Consider the following 22341-nt stretch of genomic DNA (forward strand, 5'->3'; position numbering starts at 1 on the left):
CTCTATTTATGAAGTCTTGTACACTACTGTGCTTTAGCACCACCTATGGTTGTACAGAGGGGATATATAAAGTATGTGTTCTGTAGCTCTCTAAAAATGGTTCCTCTATGATAACAAGCTTGTGGCACCATTTTGTTTCGTTTTGTTTCTTTTTTTGGAGAAAAATTACCTGATGATATATTTACAGTTAATATTTGCTTTAAAAACTATGTTTAAAATGTCTCAAAGAAAATGTTAAATAAATAAATTATGTGAAGCTATGGTAGTACTGTGCAAAGATTTTGGATTAGTGCAATGTTGTATTTGTTGTCATTTGCAGCTTCTTCGCTGTATTATATTCATACCTGATCTCCATTCGTTGTACATCTGAGGATTCAGACTAAATCAGGATGTTGACCACTGCAGCTCTTATTCTCATTGTTACCACTAAAGTTGTCCTAGGACAGGTAAGATTAAATTAAGAGCCTGTATATTAGTATACAATCATGATTACATTATTTCTAAAGTTATTATATTTTTGGATATAGGATGACAGACGAGCTGTTAAAGGACAGATATATGCTTTAGATATGGCACCGGATTCAGTTGATGACCTGTATGATGGCTGTACAGAGATGATGAAAAAACAGGTGGAGAGAGATTATTATAACAAAGAAATTGATGCTAATAAATCAGGCTTTGGAAAAGCTTGGAATCTCGGTAAAATTAAATTCCCTAAACAACAAGATAGAAACCATTTAATTGCCATTTATGTGTATACTGGTGCTGTACCAGGCCTATATAAAGAATTCAATCAGGATGTTAGGACCGGTATAAAGAAATACCAAAACAAGACATTCTCATGGTATACACTTTACTTTTGGTTGACACAAGCGATACAGGCACTTAAGAAAACGCAAAATGAATGCATATTAACTTATCGTGGTACCTGGGATACATTTGATGGTGTCAATAACACAGAGATTCGTTTTGGCTCTTTTGCATCCTCCTCTCCTGATCAGTTTGTAGCAAAGGGATTTGGAACTGAATCTTGTTTTGAAATCGAGACTTGTCAAGGTGCTAATGTGTCAAAATACTCATGGAAACGTGATCAGAATGAGGTGTTGATTCCCCCATACGAGACATTTAAAGTCACTGATATAAAAAATTACGACTGGTGTAAGACTGTGTTTGTGTTGAAGAGCTACAGAATAATGAGTAATTTAAACTGTTCAGTGGCATAAGTCAAGCCCATGAAATATCACAATATCATTATCTCTGACTGATCAGCATTTACATATTATCTTTTTTTCTTTGATATGTTAAGCAAGCTTTCAGGATTGCAGCTTAAATGACCCAAATGAGAATCGATTATTTTTTTTAAAGCAGAATTAAATGCAGCTCAACACGTTTGTTGCATATTTGTTGTTTTGTTTATAATAATAAAATATTTTAAATCAATATTTTGTGTGCAATTCTTAACTATAGCTGTCTTTATTATCTTGTAATTATAATGTGATAAATAAGGGATACCTACATTATGGTTTAATTAAATTATTAGGAAATATAACTAGTTTTGCCCCAAAGTGTAGTAACCATGTTTTGACAGAATAATACATTTGTATTACCACATAGTTTTTAATACATGCAGCAACTCATGTCTGTTTCACTAGAGTCTGATATTAATGTTTCCAGCAGGGGTCATGACTGCACATCAACATACATCAATGCTATACCGTGAGTTTGTTCCTGATTCTGAGATTATGGCAGTAAAATATTTGTTTATTTGTTATTTTAGCAAAAATTAATAAATGATGATAAATGTTTTTTATTTTTCCAAATATTTTTGTAGTTTCTAGACTATTTTAAGTCGTAAAGTGAGATAATTATGTTTGACAATTGAGTGCTTGGCATAGTTGGCTACTGTATGTAATGATTGCGCTTAGAGCAACAGCACCCCACATTTACACCTAGTAGGCATGAGGTGTGTATTTTGTTGTTGTTGTAGACTGGACTTCCTTGTGTTGATCTATTTCAAATGGTTTTAGTTGATTAGTCTGTTTCTCACTTTATGAAGTGTGACCCCCACGAAAACGAAATGGCTGTGAGGAGAGGGAGGAGTCATTAAACTTTCTGATTGGATATCTTAAAGTGGACTAACATGCAGCCATGTTCAAACAATTGTGTTAGGTCAAATGATTTAAATGATAATTTTCAGTCATTTACTGATTCATTTAGTGATTTTATATCATTACATCTGTACTGTAGGTGGCGATAAGTGAATATCTTTCTGCATTCCTACACAGATCATGCTGCATTCAGTTTGTAAAATGAGCCTGTGGTAAAGGCTTGATTTATTTTTCTCTGCTGTTGTAAAAAATATTTTACAATATAGGCCGACTGTGAATATTCATTACAATAATATACTAGATAAATTGATCTAAAGTTCAAACCTGTTTTTTAATTTTTCATAATAGCTTGGTTACTTGCGTAACCCTTGTTCTTTATGCAAGGGAACAGAGACATCACGTCGATTACAGGTGAATCAGAAATCTAGCCAGAGAGACCAATCTACTTCAAGTATAACTAAAAAAGCCAATGCACATTGGCATGAGGCATGAATCATGGACTGAAAAAGCGTGCAGGTCCCCTACCATCTTTATCGAAGCCAATGCAACCAAGAGCAATGTTTTCAGATATAGAATCTTTAGCTTGACTGAATGCAAAGGCTCGAATGGGGCACCCTGAACTGCTTTCAGCACCATGGACAGGTCCCAAAAAGGTATGGAGTGAAGGTGAACCTCCTCGCACCCCAAAGGAACCTGATAATCAGGTTGTGCTTTATAATAAACCTCTATCTGGATCAATGGTCCTCAACCTTTTTTGAGTCACAATCTCTGACAGATATAATGCGTAAGGAATAATTGACGACCAGCCATTGAATTATAAGAAAATAATGCACACCCAAGGTGGTAATGCGACACGACGTGAAGCAGAGTGTGTTAAGAACTGTTTTTACTGGAGATAAACTGGGATTGAACATGTCTTGTATTGCTCCTGCATCACATTATGCAAACTGTTTTCATATTAAAGTACTACACAGATACAGATGTCATCTGTCAGTTAATGTACACATATTTGTACTTTGATGTTTGCACTGTTCTGTTCCGTGGCTGTGAAATTGCAATGAATTTGAAAGAACACAGACTAAAAGGGCGGAGCCAAAATCTGCGGCGATTTTCCTGTACCATGGTGCGTCTGTTTATCATAAATCCTTTTGACAGGTGTGCAGCAGGCACGTATTTTGACATGATGCACGTAAGTTCACATGATGCACACATATTTTGAATTTGCACCCCTTGGAAGAGAAGTCACTAGTCCCTTTCACACATACAGTCTTTACTGGTAATTTACTGGTAAATTGCGGTTAACATGTCATGTGTGAACAGAACCTTTCCGGTAAATCAGTGCTCCCAATTTACCAGTAAGACAGGTTGTAAGATTACCAGTAATTTACTGGTAAGGGCTATGTGTGAACGAAAAATATAGGATTACCGACATTTAGAATGGACGACGTCAGACCGTGCTGACAGATCAGGCCAATCAGAACGTTTTTTATACAGGTGACGCGTTTACCCCCGAACTGTTTACGGACGTTTCCACACACATGCTGCTTAAAAGTCGAGCACACCTGAATTTAACATCCTCATTTCTTCGCCAAAGTTGTTTAAAACAGCTTACCATCTATTTGCCAAATTGCCGACGTCCTTAGCACACCATCTTTGAAGCCTAATGTGCCAATGCAGGTTCCGTTTGACGCCACCTAACGCAATGTTATTTGGTCACGAGCAACTTCGCGACCGTTTGCCACAGATGTGAAAACAACAAAATACGGACCGTGGATATTAAGTCATAACCCGCCATTGTTTACAAATACGACACGGAGCTCGCCGGCCGTGCACCACAGGTAACTTCCGCTTTCTCTCTGAGTTTACCGGTATTTTGATACTGATGTAATGATGTCTTACTGGTAAAAAGACGGAACGTCACTGCATGTGTGAACAGCACATTTTTGTATTTACTGGTAAATTCATTCTGGTAAATTCATGGTAATTTACCAGAATTACTGTGTGAAAGAGACAACTGTCTGCCACTAAGGGTCACCTTATATGTCAATCATAGAAGTGGGCAGGACATCAAATCATGCCGAACGCTCAAATCAGAAACGCACAAATATTGGGAAACACAAAAATCAGAGGATAAACAGGGTGGAAATGGTCATATTAATTACTTAAACTCATATGTCTTTTGGCAAAAAAATAATAAATAAATTAAAGTAGTTAAATTTTAGGTACATTTCAGAGAACACATAATAAAATAATAAAAAAACACTGTGTTTTCCCATATGGGTTTGTATCAAATATAACTTTATCAGGACAGAATTTATATAAAAGTGTAACTTGTCAAAATGCAGACTTGAGTTTGCAAGGGGTGCAATCTGCAGACACCTTATGAAAATGTTAAAGGGAAACTACAAATGATGGTGGTTTTAAGTTCACACCTTTTCTCAGAAGACAAATGGTGAGAATGAGTATGTGGTGTATGGTGAGAATATTGTTAAGAAATGTAACATACAATAGAAAAAGTGAAAAAGGACATTTAAAAACACCCTTTCACCTTGTTACGTTAATTTTTGAAAACGTTTTGTACTTTAAAGGTGGAGTGCACAATGTTTGAAAAAATGCTTTGGAAAAGGGAGTCAGGCTTAATACCAAAAACACTTGTAGCCAATCAGCAATAAGGGGCGTTTCTACTAACCCACATCCTTGCCGGGGTTGCGTATGAGGGGGACGGATCTATATATCATGTGTTTATGTTTAGGTGATTTCAAATATTAACTTTGGCTTTCAAATATTGTGCACTCCGCCTTAATAATAAATAAGATAGAAAAGCTGTGATGAATGAAACTGAATCCATAATAATTATAATTGTTTTTATTTTCTTAAAAAAAAATAAAGAATAAAAAACTGCTATTGTAGCACAGTCTGACTGCAGTATAAACAGGTTCACTTATATTTTAATAAAAAAAAAAACATCAATAATATATCAATAAATTTATTGTATAGGCACATGGCTATTAGCTAGGGTGACCATACATGCCATTCTTCCCGGACGCGTCCTGGCCAGGATTTCGGTGTGTCTTCCGGAAGTCGTATTTGTTGACTGCATACGCCATTCAGTTAAAAACATAAGACATACAATCGTAGTTTCATTCGTACCTTAAAAGATAACGGTTGCTTTTCTGTAATAATAATAATAATCCTCTATGACGTATGCGGTCGACAAAGACGACTTCCGGAAGACGAACCCGAAATCCTGGCCAGGATGCGTCCGGGAAGAATGGCGCGTATGGTCACCCTATATTAGCTAAACTCCAGTTATTGGCTGTAATTGCCATATAGGTTAGGGGTGTGTAAGGTGCTCCAAAATAAGTTAGAATTTTACCATAAAGTTTATGAAACCATTTTTACAATGCATATTGATCTGACGCATAATCAGCTGCTTGCACAAATAATTCATTTAATTTGGTGGAAAGTCTTACTAAAATGGCCCACTTAAAAGACCGCAGATATAATGTCCCCTGCCGTAAACATCAAGAGCAGACTACAGCGAGTCAGATGGGCGGTTGTCTCTGCTACCGATAGAAACCATCACAAAAATTTTGTTTTATTTAATGTATTTAATGGGAGGTATTGGCTGTAAAGAAAACTGTAATGGTACTGGAAATATGTGTTGGGCTCTGTTGTGGGCACCATTATATACTGGAAGGATGCCCAAAGCATACTAAAAAAAGCAGTGTTACACTGGTTAAAGCCAGTGCTTTAAGTGGGCCGGAACGCCCCGGTATAGCTCTTGAGCGTACCACAACCTCTCCGTGCGCCCAGAACGTGCTTTTAGCGTACCGGAACGCTCATCTGTTTAAAAATCAGAGGTTTAATTTAATCATTTGGCTGGGCTGCTGCTTTTCAGAGCGCCCTTAATGTACGCTTCCTAATTCGTTCCACCGAGAGCAGAGACTACATTACCCATACACCCTTGCGTTTACAAGTTAAAAGCGCATGCGTCCTTCAGTCAGTGTCAACGGACCAGCAGTATGTTGGTCTCCAGTCCCATTATGGCTCTTGCCTGATCCTGCATTTGATTTTACCATGCTGGATCAGGTAAGAGAAGACAGTGGTGATATAGTAGCTATGGTTTGTGAACACCTTAAAAGAAACTGGACACTATGTGAGCAAATATATACTGATGGCTCTATGAATCCAACTGATGGAAAAACAGCAATAGGGATAAGTATTCCCCAATTATCTATTAAACAAGGTCTTCGGTTACCAGATAACATGTCAGTCTTAACTACAGAATTAGTAGCAATTTTGTGGGCACTTGAATGGATGGAAGGACAAAGACCTGGGAGAAATGTGGTATGCTCAGATTCTACTGCAGCTTTAATGACCATTAAGAGCAGGAAAAGTGAGGCCAGACCAGATTTAATCATTGAAATTCTGCTAGCAATAAATCGGGTGATAAAAAAGGGAAGTACAGTGGGTTTTATGTGGATACCTGCACATGTGGGGATTCAGGGAAACGAAGAAGCTGATGAGATGGCAAAAAAGGCTACATGTAAGAGCGAAGTTGATTTGAAAGTAATGTATGGAAGAATTGAGTGTAAAACTATTATAAGGGAAGAAATAAAGAAATTATGGCAGAAAGAATGGGAAAAAGGAAATACAGGCAGACACTTTTTTTCAATACAACCCACATTAATGCACACACCAAACTCAAGATTAGAGAGGAGGGATCGTGTGGTAATCACTAGATTAAGACTGGGACATTGTGCACTGAATTTTGGGCTGGCAAGAGTAGGCAAACATCCTGACGGTAGATGCGAGTGTGGAGAACTAGAAACTGTGAAACATGTAGTAATGGAGTGTGAAAATCTCCATGATGCAAGAACTCGCATGTTTTCTGAGCTGATGGATTCAGGAATATCATCTTTATCTTTAAAAACGATTCTTGGAAATATGGATTATGTAACAACAAAGGCTTTAATAAATTTTTTACTCCACACCGGTCTTTACTCGAGGATATAAACTGTGAGGCAAAGTTCGTCAGATGAACTGTGGAGGGCAGTAATACACCATTGTAGTGTCTAAACTGCCGCAAATCACACAAGAAGAAGAAGAAGAAGTCAGTGTCAACGTGCTCTGGAGAGGTGTGTGTTTGTGTGTGAAACGCGCAACCATAGCTGCTCGGTTAAAATGAAAATACAATGAACACGTAATATGCCCTCCTTGTTTTAGACTCTGAGTAGTAAAAGAACGCCGTCAGAATCAGAGGACTCGCTGACATCCCACCAAGCCAGAATGATAGCTGCAGGTCAGACGCAAGCCTTGAAGTACGTGATAATCTCCGCTGTCGCGGCTTTCAGTTTGGTTCCCCTCGACGCAACTTCGGATTTCCTCAGGTGATGTGCAGAAAACATTCTTGAAATTGTAATATACATTTAGTTTAATTGCTAAACTAAAAGTAAACGAAATTTCAATGAATTTGAACGACGTGCACAGTAGTTTTACCACCCGCAAAATGGAAAACAATGGGACAAAATAAATGACTTTAGAGTTTCAAATGGCCAGTATTTTGTTATTCTTGACCCCATAGACATGGTCTTGGTGTCATTTTAAAGTTTTTTTTCAAGCTTTTTCTATCTGAACCACTAGTTTTAGCATTTACCATGCTGAAAATTTTACTCACATATCTACCTTTTGCACATTTTATTTATGTTCAAAAACTCTTTCTACAGTAGCTCTTTCTAATGGTATTTTTCAAAATCCGTTTGCACATTTTATTTATGTTCAGTAGCTATTTCTAGCTCAAGCAATTCCACAAATTTATAAAAGGATTAATTATTTTTTACAAGGTCGTCTGTTGACTGCTAAATATAAAACCCCTTCAATATAGGAGTCGAGTCAGCAAAAAAAAAAAAAAAATAGAGTACCGGCACCTCTTTTGGGCCACTTAAAGCACTGGTTAAAGCTAATGATTTCTAATGGTATTTTAATAGCAACCATAGATTTTCTGTTTGGTTTTTCAGTAGGTGTGTATAAGGAGCTAAAACTTCTTTGATTAAGACAGTATGACTATAACTAAATCTGTGATTGTTTTATAAATGACAATAGGGCCAAAATTATCACAAGACACTACAATACCTATTACAGTTACAGTTAGCTATTACAGTATATGAATAAAGCCTGTTGAACAATTAAACATCAAGTCACTGAAATCAGAACAGAAAGAGTTGAGAGACACATTTGATGCACGGAACAGATTTATCATTATTATTTTTATTTATAGATGAAAATACTTTATGCTTTAAAAAAGCATATATTAAAAAGCTATACAAAACAAGTGACAATTTCATTATAAAGTTCTGGCTCAGAAGAGTCATGATTGACTAAAAACAATATATTGATGTAAAATATTGTACTAGCTCATTTGTAACAAAATCAAGCCTGCGATGAGGAGAGTGACAGGAAAGTGATATATTGATCATTTAAGTCATACAGGTTAAGATGACTCACAGTACCTTGATGAGTCAGGATGTGTTAATTTTAGTGGTTGTAATTGGGGAATTACAGACCCTGACATTTGTGGTCACAACTGACCAAGTCATGTATTTTTGGAAAGCCTTCACACGTAAAGTAGAATGTAGGCAATGAATTAATGCAGTTATTTACATGCTTTTCAGTTTTCAGTCAGTAAAACTTTTAAAGTTAATTAAAACATTTTTTCAACAAATTGTTGTATACAATGAAAGCAACACTTAATATAAAGAAAGAAAATAAAGAGGAAAATGCAGATCAGTCAGAGATAATGACATTGTGATATCTCTTGGGCTCGACTGATGCCCCTGCACAGTTTAAGTTACTTTTTATCCCAAAGCTCTTCAACACAAACACAGTGTTACACCAGGCACCTTTCTTTTTTATTTCAGTGACTTTAAATGTCTCATACGGGGGAATCAGCACCTCTTTCTCATAAGTTAAAGAGGAGTATTTTGACACATCAGCACCATAACATGTTTCAATTTCAAAACAAGATTCGTTTCCAAACCGCTTTGCTATTTTAAGTTCAAGAGAGGAGGACGCAAATGAACCAAATCGAATCTCTTTGTCCTGAACAGTTTCATTATACATAAGTTTGGTACCACGATAAGTTTTTTTACATTTGTTTTGCTTTTTCTTAAGAATCTGTATCGCTTCTGTCAACAAAAAATGAAGGGAATACCATGTGTATTTCTTTTCTTTGTATTTTTGTCTACCAGTCCTAACATCATCATTGAATGCACGGTTTACTCTAAGACCAGTGTACACAGTGATGGCACTTAAATGGTGCATTTTCAATGTTTTTGATTCAGATATTTTTCCTGTACTGTTTATCCAGGCTGCTCCAAAGTCAGATAAGTCAGCACAGATTTCTTGTTTTAGATATTTTGTTGTCACCAGGTTTTCCATCTTCTCTCTACAGCCATCATATCGGTCATCAACTGAATTCACTGCCATATCCAACTGAATAATATCTCCTCCAAAATACTTTCTGTCATCCTAGCAATGAGAAATAATAACTTCACTTAATGATTGTACAGTAATATACACACTTATTATTCAAGTTTACCTGTCCTAGGACAACTTTAATGGTGACAATGAGAATAAGAGCTGCAGTGGTCAACATCCTGATGTAGTCTGAATCCTCAGATGCACATCGAATGGAGATCAGGTATGAATATACAGTCAAGAAACTTCAAAACAACAAATTCAACATTGTGTTAGATCTAATACAGTTTAAAAGTTGAAGTTCAATAAAGTAATTAAAGTGGTTAAGGTATCATACCTGTATGTATGAAGAAAGAGTGGCAATGAGGAACAAACTCAGAGGGTTTTATACTTTCTGAAAAGTAGGCGGGTCAAAGACACACATTACCAGAAAATAAACTGTACTTTCTTAAGAAAATGTATCAAAACTAAATATTTAATAAACGCTTAACCCATAATTTATCATCTGCATAATCTATGTGTTAGAAATTTTGCACAGATAGAAAAATAAAACTACTGTATAACTAGATTAAATGACAGTGTAATGAAAAAGCAGAATACATTTTTTTTCTCATACACCAGATTCAATAAAATTTGTGTGGCACAAAATTACAAAAAGGACAGAGAAATGTGGCATTGAGTATACTGAACATAAGTGGTAAATTTAGCCTGCTGTCAAGGGGGGGGGGGGGGCCTGGAAAACCTTAATATGTGAAATGCTGCATGGTTTTGCACAACAAGCACGATGCATAGTCTGTCAGAAATGTAGATACAAAAGTTGTCACTGAGATGAGACCGTTTAAAAAGGTCTTAAAGCCCCCCTGTTTTTCTATCAGAAAATGAGTCGCCAGTGTGTGTGCAGAAACATCCTGTTATTAAACAAATCTATTTACAGTCACACAAAACGCCCACCCGCAATTATGCCCACATATGACTTCTCACAGACTCTGCCTTATGAATGCGTAGTTCAACCTTCTGCCAGAGACACATGTTTTGATGTAGTCCAAAGCACATTTATAAGCTCTCTACTCCCTACTTTGCATATGGGGAGGAGAACAGAAGCTTTCTTTGCATTTAAAGAGACACACACACTGAAAAAAATGTTATGTTAAATTTACTTCATTTTATCATGGCAAGAAGATGCACACGATAAATATCTAACTCCAGATATATTTTTTAAGTTGAGTGTACTTATAATTTATCAATAGAGTTTACTTAGAATTTAATTAGTAATTTCTGATTAATTATATTCATAATTGAAGAGTTTCGTTGCAAAACGAGATAAATCCATATTTTAACATTTTATTATGGCAAGAAGATGCACACGATAAATATCTAACTCCAGATATATTTTTTAAGTTGAGTGTACTTATAATTTATCAATAGAGTTTACTTAGAATTTAATTAGTAATTTCTGATTAATTATATTCATAATTGAAGAGTTTCGTTGCAAAACGAGATAAATCCATATTTTAACATTTTATTATGGCAAGAAGATGCACACGATAAATATCTAACTCCAGATATATTTTTTAAGTTGAGTGTACTTATAATTTATCAATAGAGTTTACTTAGAATTTAATTAGTAATTTCTGATTAATTATATTCATAATTGAAGAGTTTCGTTGCAAAACGAGATAAATCCATATTTTAACATTTTTGTCAAAACATGTTTTTTATTATGTTATGATGTTATTATTTTGTTTTATGGTGCTACTTAGCTGTATTTTTTAAGTTATGAAGGACGAAACTCTTCAATTATAGCTAAACTATTTTGAGTAGAATTTACTCAATTTTTATGTTCAGTACACTAAAATTAATTATGTGCAACCAGATCAATTTAATGGTTTAATTTCTACATACTAAAATGAAGTTTAAAGGGATACTCCATTGTTTTGTCATATTACAGTTTTACAGACGCTAGGACACATTTCTCAATACTTAGGTCACTTTTGCAAAATTCTTCACAACAGAAGTCTATGTGGGCTAAACTGAGGATAAATTATTATTGCTTTGTCACAAAATGCATTCAATAACTACATCTCTCAAATTTCATGAATTATTTTCTCACTCAGACACAACAACTGCCAAAACTCTTTATACATACAGGCCAGTTTGCACATGCTTACATACTGTTTTCAAAACTGTTAAACTTATGTTCAAAACAATACCGTAACATAATACAAAACTAAATAAGACAGCAATTTGCTACATTTCTACAGTAATATTTTAATGAAATATATTTTAAATCTTAAAATGAAATGCTATAAAAACAATTGGACAAGCCACAGCTGTCCACAGCCGAGTAGATTAGCATTACTATTGTATCTGTATCAGTGGATGGTGTGTATACAAATTCTTGCATTTTGGAATTATGCGGTGGAAAAAAATACATAAAATATTGAAGAATTCTGCATCATGTCTGATTAGTGAATTATAAACAGAGATGCGTCCTTGTTTTACACAAGAAAACGCTTAGGTTACTCACGTAACCCCGGTTCCCTGAAATAACGGGAACGAAGCATTGCGTCAGTTAGCTGACGCTATGGGGGAAACTCCTGTTTACTCCGTGACTGAAGCCTATTGGTTAACGTCTGTACAAAGTACAGATCAATGACGTTTGAACCCGCGCGCGGGATGCACACGTCCTTATATAAGCGCGGTTCAAGCGTCAGGAGCTCATTATTATTCGACTGAAGCGCGCAGCCGAATACACTCGCTGCGTAGACGTTTGTAGCACGGCAAGTGACGCAATGCTTCGTTCCCGTTATTTCAGGGAACCGGGGTTACGTGAGTAACCTAAGCGTTCCCTTTCAATACGGTTCACTTCGCATTGCGTCAGTTAGCTGACGCTATGGGGGAACGTAATCCCATCACGCCGTGCATACACAACGTACAGAAGTGCCTTACCGGAGAGACACTGCGTGTGGCCCTATACCCGGCATATTCACAGCTTTAAAGCAATGTGTAAGCACCATATAAAATGTTGACGCGCACACGGTGGGGTTTTAAACGCACCGGGGGCACATAACATAGCACAAGACGGCGAGATACCGAGCGCGCCGCGGGTGTGCGAGATAAGTAAATTCAGAGTCACGTTGGTGAGCTCGCTGAGCGCACCATGGTGTACACATAAAACGCATGAGCGTGCATGATTGAGCCGAGAGAACCTGCGCTCGTAGGGCAGGGACGTCTAAGCTGTACAATCTGACAACGTAGACGGCGAAGACCAGCCGGCCGTGTAGCAGATATCAAATATAGATACCCCTGTAGACCAAGTCCATGAAAAAGCCAAACTCTCACAGAGTGGGCTCTATATAGGACATAGCTCATAGAGGGGCGTGAGCCAGTGCGATGGTTTCAACGATCCATCAAAATAACCACTGTAAGCAACAGACATACATAGTGAGTGATCTGCGAAGCTCATGAACGGCCGATCTGACTATAATATGCGGCAGAACGGTTCGTAGCGTGGGATTATACAGATACCACAATAGTGTGAACCCAGGTGCGCCCTCGAGCGCATCGGGATGCATATAGGTAGTATTATAGTGCACAGATCGGTGAGCTGTCCAAGTGCGCCGTAAATGTGTATTGACTATAAATTGCACGGGCACAGGTGAACACTTGAATACATCGTGAATGCATATAGATGAATCAGAGTGTTATAATGCACAGGCCGGCAAGATTCTCAAGCGCACCGTCATGTGTTCTGATAATAAGTTGTGCGCACACGGGTGAACCCTTCAGTGCACCGTGAATGCGTATAGATAAATCAATGCACAGAACGCGGCGTGAATGTGTACAGATATGATTGATGAACGTACGGTTGGCACCCAACGCACCGTGAACGTACACAGATGAACAACAATGTATGTATGTGTCACAGCTGTGTATACAGATGAGCTTTTCCGAGCGCATCTTTAGTGTATACCGAAATGTTATAGCGTGCATATGTGAGCTTCTCTAAGCGCACGGTGGACGCATATAATTAAAACCCATATCGTGCATACAGGTGAGCTTACGCGGTGCACCTTTAATGCAACAAACCCCAGTAGTGCGCAAAGCAGAGATGTCGAAGCTGTAAACTGACAACGTGGACGGCGGGGACCAGCCGGCCGTGTCACAAATGTCAAATGAGAAACTTCTAAGACCATGCCCGAGGATCTAATCCATACATGGAGTAGACTTCATTGTCACAGGAGGTGATAACGTCAACGATCCATAAATAACCTGTATTGACAGGTGCGCTAGTGAGTGATCTGTGACGCCGATGAACAGCTGATCGTCTGATGTACGTCAGACGTATCTGTCATACAGGACCTTGGACAGTTCCAGAGCGCTGCGCCTCGGGCACCGTCCGCATCTGAGAAATGACAGACTTATGAATAAAGTAAATGGTCGGTCATAAAAGCGTGGTTCGCTGTTATCACCGCCACATATATATATATACGCAGGGGGAGAAAGCCGCCGTGCACGAGCCTCTGTAGTGAGGAGAAAGCTGTTCCACCTACAATTCGCGGGGGGAAGACTCTCGCTGTCACTAGACAGAATAGATCATACTTTGCATAAGGACGCCTCGCGAAAGGGGTCCTAGCAGCTCGTGTCAACTTGTTATAAGACACGTAATGTAGGTCGTGTCCCACGGATGCAATCTCTGCACGCCCATCGTAACGGGTTAATATGTCTGCATCTTGGTAGTTTTTAACCACGAGATGCGTATCACTCTGATTGAACATAGCTTATAAAGCGATGCAATGAGTTTATAAAGGAGATGACTCGCCAGCTTGTACAGGGGGCGAGATCTCAGTCTGGTTCGGTAAATAATGAAACCACCGTAGTTTGCCCGACCGCATTATCACAATAACATGGTCGAGAGTGCTGCAGTGCTAAAATCATCCCCTTAATGGACCGTATGTACAGTACAAGGTGATTGATATGAGACAAACGGGCGTAAAGCGTGTTCAACCCACAGCAGATGCTGGCGATCTCGTAATGGTAGCACTTCATGCAGCTGTGTGTAACTTAAGCATGAGCTTCCCGGCCGTCAGCTCGGGGCGGGACCTTTGCTTAGTCAAACTGAAGTGGACTTATGAACAGAATGCCACGATATTCAGTTTTCTGAGGCTCGTTAGAGGGGTACGTGAGCCCGTCTTAAACGAGATACCGCGCGTCTGTCTGTGCGCGCGCTTTGAGCTTTGAAACTTATTGTGGCGGGTAGCAAGCTCACTTCAGGTTGATATTACCCTTAATATCTCCGAGTATTGGAGCGGAGCGGAGGTGTGAGCGTCTTCAGATTTGCTGATATAAATCAGCTGTATGGCCAAAAAACGTCATAAACCGCTTGGCTGTAAGCCTTTGAGTAGCCGTCCGGAGAGGGCGCGATTCAAATGCTTGGAGCCATGCAAAAGTCTGAGGCTGCCGTCTCTCTAGGAAGAGAGAATGACAGCCGTAAGACCGTGCTCGTTTGCGCCGTTAGCATCGTAGCGGAGAAACTGAGGTGGGCTGCGAGCGAATTTGGCAGAAAGGTGTTAGAGACACCGTACAGCCATGGGGTGTCAATACACAGTATATGGCCAAACCGGGGTCTATTCGGCAAGCGTCGATAGAATTATGGACAGCGGGCCGTGTGCGTATTACTGATTGCTTGTCAGTAAGGCGAGAAAGTGTTTAGAGACACCGTACAACCGTGGGGTGTCAATACACAGTATAGTAAGCACGGAAATTACTCTTTTTAGAGGAATTCAATACCGTTCGCCACTATAGTGAGGTCGCATAACCAACAGTATTACACAGTATGTTTTGGATAAACAGCACACAGAAAACATTTCAGGGCAGTCCAGCCGAGGCGCGACTTAACCCCTCTTGCCCCAGACAGTTCTATGTCGACGCAGCTGTGCTGCGAAGACCAGAGCTCGGCCGTTCAGGTGCACGAGCCTCAGTAGTGACGGTGACCCGAACGGCTCACGGAGCAGAGCAGTATGTCTAGGTGGTTTAATGTCAGACTGAACCCATCGCAGAGAGGAAGTCTGCCGTGAGGCCCGCGGTTTTGCCGTTTATTAAAAAGGGCAGAAAAACCGGGTATATAAGAATGTACCAATATTCAGCGCACTGATATAGGATGGGACTGAATAAAGGGAGGGATTCGGGCCTCAGTATGTTAAACAAATTCGTTCGGCCTCTGATTCCGTCTAAACCAGAGAGAAATGACCGGGCAGACTAGTAGTGAGCTTTCCGAAGTGAGATAGACTCAGGCCGGTTAAGCTCTATAATAAGTGTTTTAGCGCTTAAATAGAGGCGTGTCCGCCTTATCGAGCAGACGAATGAGATCACGCGGCTCCAGGGGGGAGGGGCATGAAGCTCTGTATAGACGAATAGTGAGCCGGTTAGCTCTTATAATGAGTGTTCTTGATGCTCCAATAGCGGCGAATCCGCCCTATCGAGCAGACGAATGAGATCGCGCCGCTCCAGGAGGGGAGGGGCATGAAGCTCTGTAATCGTTGAACACTAGACAGCTGCATTTAGAGGCAGCGAGCCGTAAGACCGCGTGCTCACTACGCCGTTAAGAGACCTCACCACTGCGGGGAAAGGAGCGAGGGACTCCGCGAGCGTGGAGCACGAGTGGCTGTGCTATGACAGGGAACAGGGGCAGATCCGCCCGTGTTTGCTTGTCGTATGCATCTTTCTAGTTTTACGGTTCCCCCGCTTGTTCATCTCAACAAGAGAGGAACGGCAGAGGGGAGCAGCAACACAGACAGAACAGCCATGCGTCATATAAACGGTATCACCCGATGCACTCGGGAGATTCATATATGTGTCAGAGATCTCTCCACTGAATGTGAGAGGAGCGAAGGGACTCTGTAAGCATGAACGGTTGCGATGTGACAGAACACAGGGGGGTTAGTCCGTGTGTGCAGGTCTATGCATCCATCTAGTCTCATGGCTCGCCGTGTGTTCATCCCGGGGAGAGAGGAACAGCAGGGGGAGCACGAAACATGGATAAGACAACCAAAGCATATAAGCGCGGTCCCGGCGTGGGAGGTGCCAGACCGGTGACGCGCTCGGGGAAATTCATAGCAGGGAGGCTCACTCAAGCCGCTGTGCTGGACGCTATTACAACAGCGCCTGCTCTTTTAGCTTACAGCTTTATATTAAAAATATTGATCTTACCGGGCGGCCGCAGGGGAGACCTCGTCAGGCATGTGTCCGCTGCACAGGGCTCGTACCACGGCAAGCGAAGGCTATCTTCGGTTCTCGGCCGGAAAGCGGCAGGGGAAGACGCTAGACCTGGATTCTGCTGTCTTCGGTTCTCAGCCGGAAAGGGCAGGGAAGACGCTAGACCTGGACTCCGCTGCAGGGCTTTTGTCCACGGCGAGGTAAGGCTTCTTCTTCTTCGGAGCAGCGAGAGGTTCGCGCTGAAGGAGAAATTAATGAGCTCCTGACGCTTGAACCGCACTTATATAAGGACGTGTGCATCCCGCGCGCGGGTTCAAACGTCATTGGTCTGTACTTTGTACAGACGTTAACCAATAGGCTTCAGTCACGGAGTAAACAGGAGTTTCCCCCATAGCGTCAGCTAACTGACGCAATGCGAAGTGAACCATATTGAAAGGGAACATTGTATAATGCTACATGTTGTTAGTGTTTTTTAGGTCATTGTTTTGTGGGTGACAAAATGTGTTTGTTGGCTGTCAATCTTTGCTAGTGTTCTGGAAGAATGAGTTGATTTGAGACCTGAATAAAGTGTTTTGGTAGTTGAAATGAACTGCTTGCCAAGCTGAAAGTTGGTTAGGAGAACTGTGTGAAGAGTTTTCGAAAAGTGACCGAAGTATTGAGAAATGTGTCCTAGCGTCTGTAAAAAAATGTAAAGTATGTTATTACCTTATAAGAAGAGTTGATACATACCTCTATCATCTTAGTGCTTTCACTTAATCGTTGTTGCGCGCGGCGACATTTTGATAGCATTTAGTTTAGCCCCATTCATTCAATGGTACCAAATAGAGATGAAGTTAGAAATGACCAAACACATCAATGTTTTCCCTATTTAAACCGAGTAGTTATACGACCAAGTATGGTGGCACAAAATAAAACCTGGCGCTTTTCTAAGCGGGTTAAAAAGGTTAACTATAATGTATGGTGGAATAGCACTTTTGGGAGTACTTTGACTCGGAGCAATAAAAAGTCACGGCTGAAAAATCCGTTCCCCTTCTCCCTCTCATAATGAGAGGAAGAGGGGGAGTTTTACTGCGCCGAGTCGAAGTACTCCTTATGTAACCACATCCTGATCACACGGTTTATTCTGTGGTAACAACTGGCTAGCTATACATTATGCCTAACAATCACATGATAATAGTTGTGTAAAGGCGAGTAAATGTATGACTACTACCCACATATTTTATCCCATTTGTAAACTAATGGGACTGATATTAAAAACATTTGTAGTTTTCAGAACAGTATGGCATATTTGTGTGTTAAAAAAACAACAAAAAATGACAACCAATGTATTAAGCCATTTAATTCATATAATCTTAAAACCTTTAACTGTTGCTTCTACTTTTACATATTTGACATCTTCTTCATTATATCAAAGGGTTACATCAGGTTTGTTTGATTTCAGGGATGCATACGATGTGCATGACAAAAAGTTATTATCATCATCATCACAAGAACAACAACAACAAGTATTATTATTATTATAACACTTGGCTTAGTACGAATAATAATTGTAGAATTACGCTGGTTGTCTTGTAGTCTTTTGAAATTGCAATTCCTTTTTAAGCATCGAAGAAAGTTTTTTGTATTGTGACACATTTTTATTGCAAAAACTGGATATATGTCACATAGGCCCTTCTGGGGCTTAATTGATGATGCCACTAATGCACAGTTTAAGTCACTTCTTATTCCTCTGCTGTTTAACACAACAGTCTTACACCAGTCACTCTTCTTGATTCCTCATATGGAGGAATCAGTACCTCTTTCTCATAAGAATACTCAGAGTATTTTGACACATCAGCACCTTCACAAGTTTTGATTTCAAAACAAGATTCACTTCCAAACCCTTTTGCTACTTCACGATCAAAAGAGGAGGATGCAAATGAGCCAAAACGAATCTCTTTGTTCAGAACATCCTCTCTAAACTTAAGTCTGGTACCACGAGTATATTTACATCCCTGTTGTGTTTCCTTAAGAATCTGTACCGCTTCACTCAACAAAAAATGAAGTGAATGCCATATCCATGCGTTTCTCATGAGTATATCAATTTTATACTTTTGTTTACCAGTTCTAACATTCTGATTGAATTCTGTGTATACTAAATCACTAGTGTACATACAAATGGCAGCTAAATTATTACGAGTCAAGTTATCTACTGGTTGAGGAAATCTATCTAAACATTCTTTCCAAAGATTTCCAAGACTCTTCAAACAGAGTTCTTTGTTTAGATATTTCTTTATCACCAGTTGGTTCATGTCCGCTGTACAACCATTATACAGGTCATCAACTGAATTCACTGCCATATCCAATGGCAATATTTCTCCTTCAACAGGCAATCGGTCATCCTATACAATGAGAAATAAAAACCTCACATCATCACGTAATCATGATTGTATAGTAATATACAGACTTAAAATTCAGTCTTACCTGTCCTAGGACAACTTTAATGGTGAGAATGAGAATAAGATGTGCTGTGGTCCAGGGGCGTGTCTAGAGGGGGGGCATGGGGTGGCACCGCCCCCCCTTGGAATATGATTGGCCCCCCCTGGTGCCCCCCCTCCAATCTCATTGGGCCAGCTAGATTTACTGTCAAGCTGAAAATGCCCACCGCACCATTGGACCAGACAGCTGTCAATCACTGTTTGATTTGAGACTCGCGCGAAGACGAAGCGAGCACAGTAGTTGCGCGTTTTTAAAACAGGAGGAAAGAGACACCATGACACTCACCACACCATTGGACCAGAGAGCTGTCAATCACTGTTTGATTTGAGACTCGCGCGAACGCGAAGACGAAGCGAGCACAGTAGTTGGGCGTTTTTAAAACAAGAGGAAAGAGACACCATGACACCCACCACACCATTGGACCAGTTGTCAATCACTGTTTGATTTGAGACTCGCGCGAACCCGAAGACGAAGCGAGCACAGTAGTGGCGCGTTTTTAAAACAGGAGGAAAGAGACACCACGACACCCACCGCACAATTGGACCAGTTATCAATCACTGTTTGATTTGAGACTCGTGCAAACGAGAAGGAGGGCGCCCAGCCACAGACTCAACACTGGCACAAATCAAATAGATTTTCCATGATTACCATTTACATTTTATTTTACTATTTAAAACGGCTTCATGTGCTTTTGCAAGCGCTCAGCAGAGCCTCTCTCTCTCTCTCGCGTGCACGCTTTCTCACTGCTGCGTGCGGAACCTCGACAGTGCCTCTCTGACACTGAGTGAAGGAGTTAAAAGTTGGCAGTGTTTTCCACCTTGGTTCCTCCGTTCTCTTTTCACGTAAAAGTTAACAGTCAACAGATGTTACTGACAGAGAAGACGGTTGATCGAGTATTATGACTTAACGAAAGGTTAGTGTTTTCCCACACACACACCAGTTCTCTGTGCACGAGCTCTCTCTCTCCCTCCCTATGGTGCGGTATGCGCGCGCACGCTTAACAGTATTTTCTGATATTTTTGAATTTGCGCTGAATTGTCTGCGCAATACGCCATCTACAATAAAACTATCACTTGCATTTAAAATTAAAAGCGCTCATAAACACAATCAGATGAGAAGAGCAACCTTGCACGAGACACACATGTAATCCGAAATCACCTCGTATCAGCTCTTCAATGTAAATTGTATCAGACAATGTCGCAGTCGATTTTAGCAGTACAAAGTAACAGCTGGTTGGATTAAACACGAGGTGTTATTGGGTCGTGTTTAGTCACTAGCTTAAACTCTTTCTTGTTGTCTGACAACAGAAAAGATAATATGTAAAAAATAGCATTCAGTTGTGTTAAAATACAATATAGGCTAATAAACAATGAAAGTCAGATCAGACAGAGTAGAAAAACTAATTTTTAAGTAGGCTAATATTTTCCCAAAATCCTGATATGTCAGAATGTTAACTAATACCAGCTACACGCAATGTAGATAGCCTACTTAAAGGAACAGTTCACTTAATTTAAATGGTCATATACCTAAACTTGTTTCAAACCTGTATGAGTTTCTTTCTTCTGCTGAACACAAAAAAGAAAAGAGTTAAGAATGTCGGTAACCAAAATCAGTTGATGGATCCCATTGACTTCATATGTAGGAGCAAAATAACATGCAGTCAATGGGGTTCATCAACTTTCTGGCTACTAAGATTCTTCAAAATATTTTATTTTGTGTTCAGCCGAAGAAAAACTAATACAGGTTTGAAATAACTATAGGATGAGTAAATTATGACAATTTATTTAAAGTGAACTATTCTGGAACAGAACTGTTGTTTAATCCATGCAAAATACAAAAAATTAATACCATCTATATTAGAACATGTGGCATTGCACAAGATTTTGGGAACCATGCTTAATATTTTCTAAACCAGTATTTATTTTCATTTGAATTTTTTGATTGGCCCCCCCTGACTGGTTCTTGGTCCCCCCTGTGCCCCCCCATTTATAAAATCCTGGAATCGCCCCTGCTGTGGTCAACATCCTGATTTAGTCTGAATCCTCAAATGCACAACGAATGGAAATTGAGTATAATGCAGTAAAAAAGAACACATACAATATTGTGTACTAATCCAGAATCATACATCCTAAAGATTCTTAGTTACCATTTTACAAATGATGGAGAAATATGCAATCTGTCTTAAGAGACATTTTGTTTAAAGCTGCATTCTGTAACTGTTGTAGGTTATTACATGCTTATTTTTTTGAAAAAAAAAAAAAAATTTCCTGCGCAATCTGACTTGACTCGACATTCATTATTATAAACGCACCATTTTGTGTCCCCAGTGCAAGATAAGGAGACAATTTAAACCCTGATTGTTTTTGTACTTGTTTAAATATTTATTATTTAAAACCAAAGAAAGTTACAGATTGCAGCTAAAACAATTCCTTTTTGTGAATATCAAATCATACTGACTATCAATTAAATATTTTACAGACATCCTTTGCAAGGCAAAAACATTTACAGTAACAAACCTTTAAGACCTTTGGGTTTTGTATTTAATAAATTGAAATGTTAAGTGAACAAAATGTTAAAATGTCATACCTGTATGCACCAAAAGTGGCAATGAGGATTATTTTGAAATGAAAGGCGGGATAAAGGCACCCAATTCCAGGAATGCATACATTGTGTTTTTCACAGTTCTTATTTTAGTTTCTTAGAGTTGTATTACACAATTTTTCATCTATCACATGTTGACTTCACATGTGACACACAAGATAATGTTTTTAGACAGATATATATTTTTGCTGTGGTAAATAACTCACAAGTGCGATCGGTCAATACCAGGTGGTATTTTGTACGATAATGTTCTATGTCTCTAGTTTATTGCACATTGTTACTTTCCACCGGCCGATGTGATCCTGGATCAAGTGATGTGATCCCCTTAATTTAAACCCTAACCATTTTTAAACCCTCAAATGAAGATGAAATAAAAAAACAAACAGTGCTATATAGCACCAAAACAATTGCTTTGGATCGTAACGATAGAAGAACCATTTTAGTGCCATATAGCACCGGT

The 22341-nt window shown here is 39.3% G+C and overlaps 2 protein-coding genes across 2 annotated transcripts; one reads left to right on the plus strand and one right to left on the minus strand.

Moving 5' to 3' along the window:
- The first annotated feature begins 533 nt into the window (after positions 1-533).
- LOC141362771 (ecto-ADP-ribosyltransferase 5-like) lies at positions 534-1238 on the plus strand. The gene has a single exon (XM_073864997.1). It carries the CDS (start codon positions 570-572, stop codon positions 1221-1223), a length of 654 nt encoding a protein of 217 aa, XP_073721098.1. The 5' UTR covers positions 534-569; the 3' UTR covers positions 1224-1238.
- A 6964-nt stretch (positions 1239-8202) lies between these two features.
- Positions 8203-21944, minus strand: LOC129436566 (erythroblast NAD(P)(+)--arginine ADP-ribosyltransferase-like). The gene is made up of 4 exons (XM_055194775.2): positions 21867-21944; positions 9925-9981; positions 9709-9832; positions 8203-9638 (listed from the first exon to the last, which is right to left on the minus strand). Exons 3-4 carry the CDS (start codon positions 9763-9765, stop codon positions 8895-8897), a joined length of 801 nt encoding a protein of 266 aa, XP_055050750.2. The 5' UTR covers positions 9766-9832; positions 9925-9981; positions 21867-21944; the 3' UTR covers positions 8203-8894.
- Positions 21945-22341: the final 397 nt, after the last annotated feature.

The sequence above is a fragment of the Misgurnus anguillicaudatus genome, unplaced genomic scaffold (assembly GCF_027580225.2).
Source record: "Misgurnus anguillicaudatus unplaced genomic scaffold, ASM2758022v2 HiC_scaffold_29, whole genome shotgun sequence".
NCBI classification, from domain to species: Eukaryota; Metazoa; Chordata; class Actinopteri; order Cypriniformes; family Cobitidae; genus Misgurnus; species Misgurnus anguillicaudatus.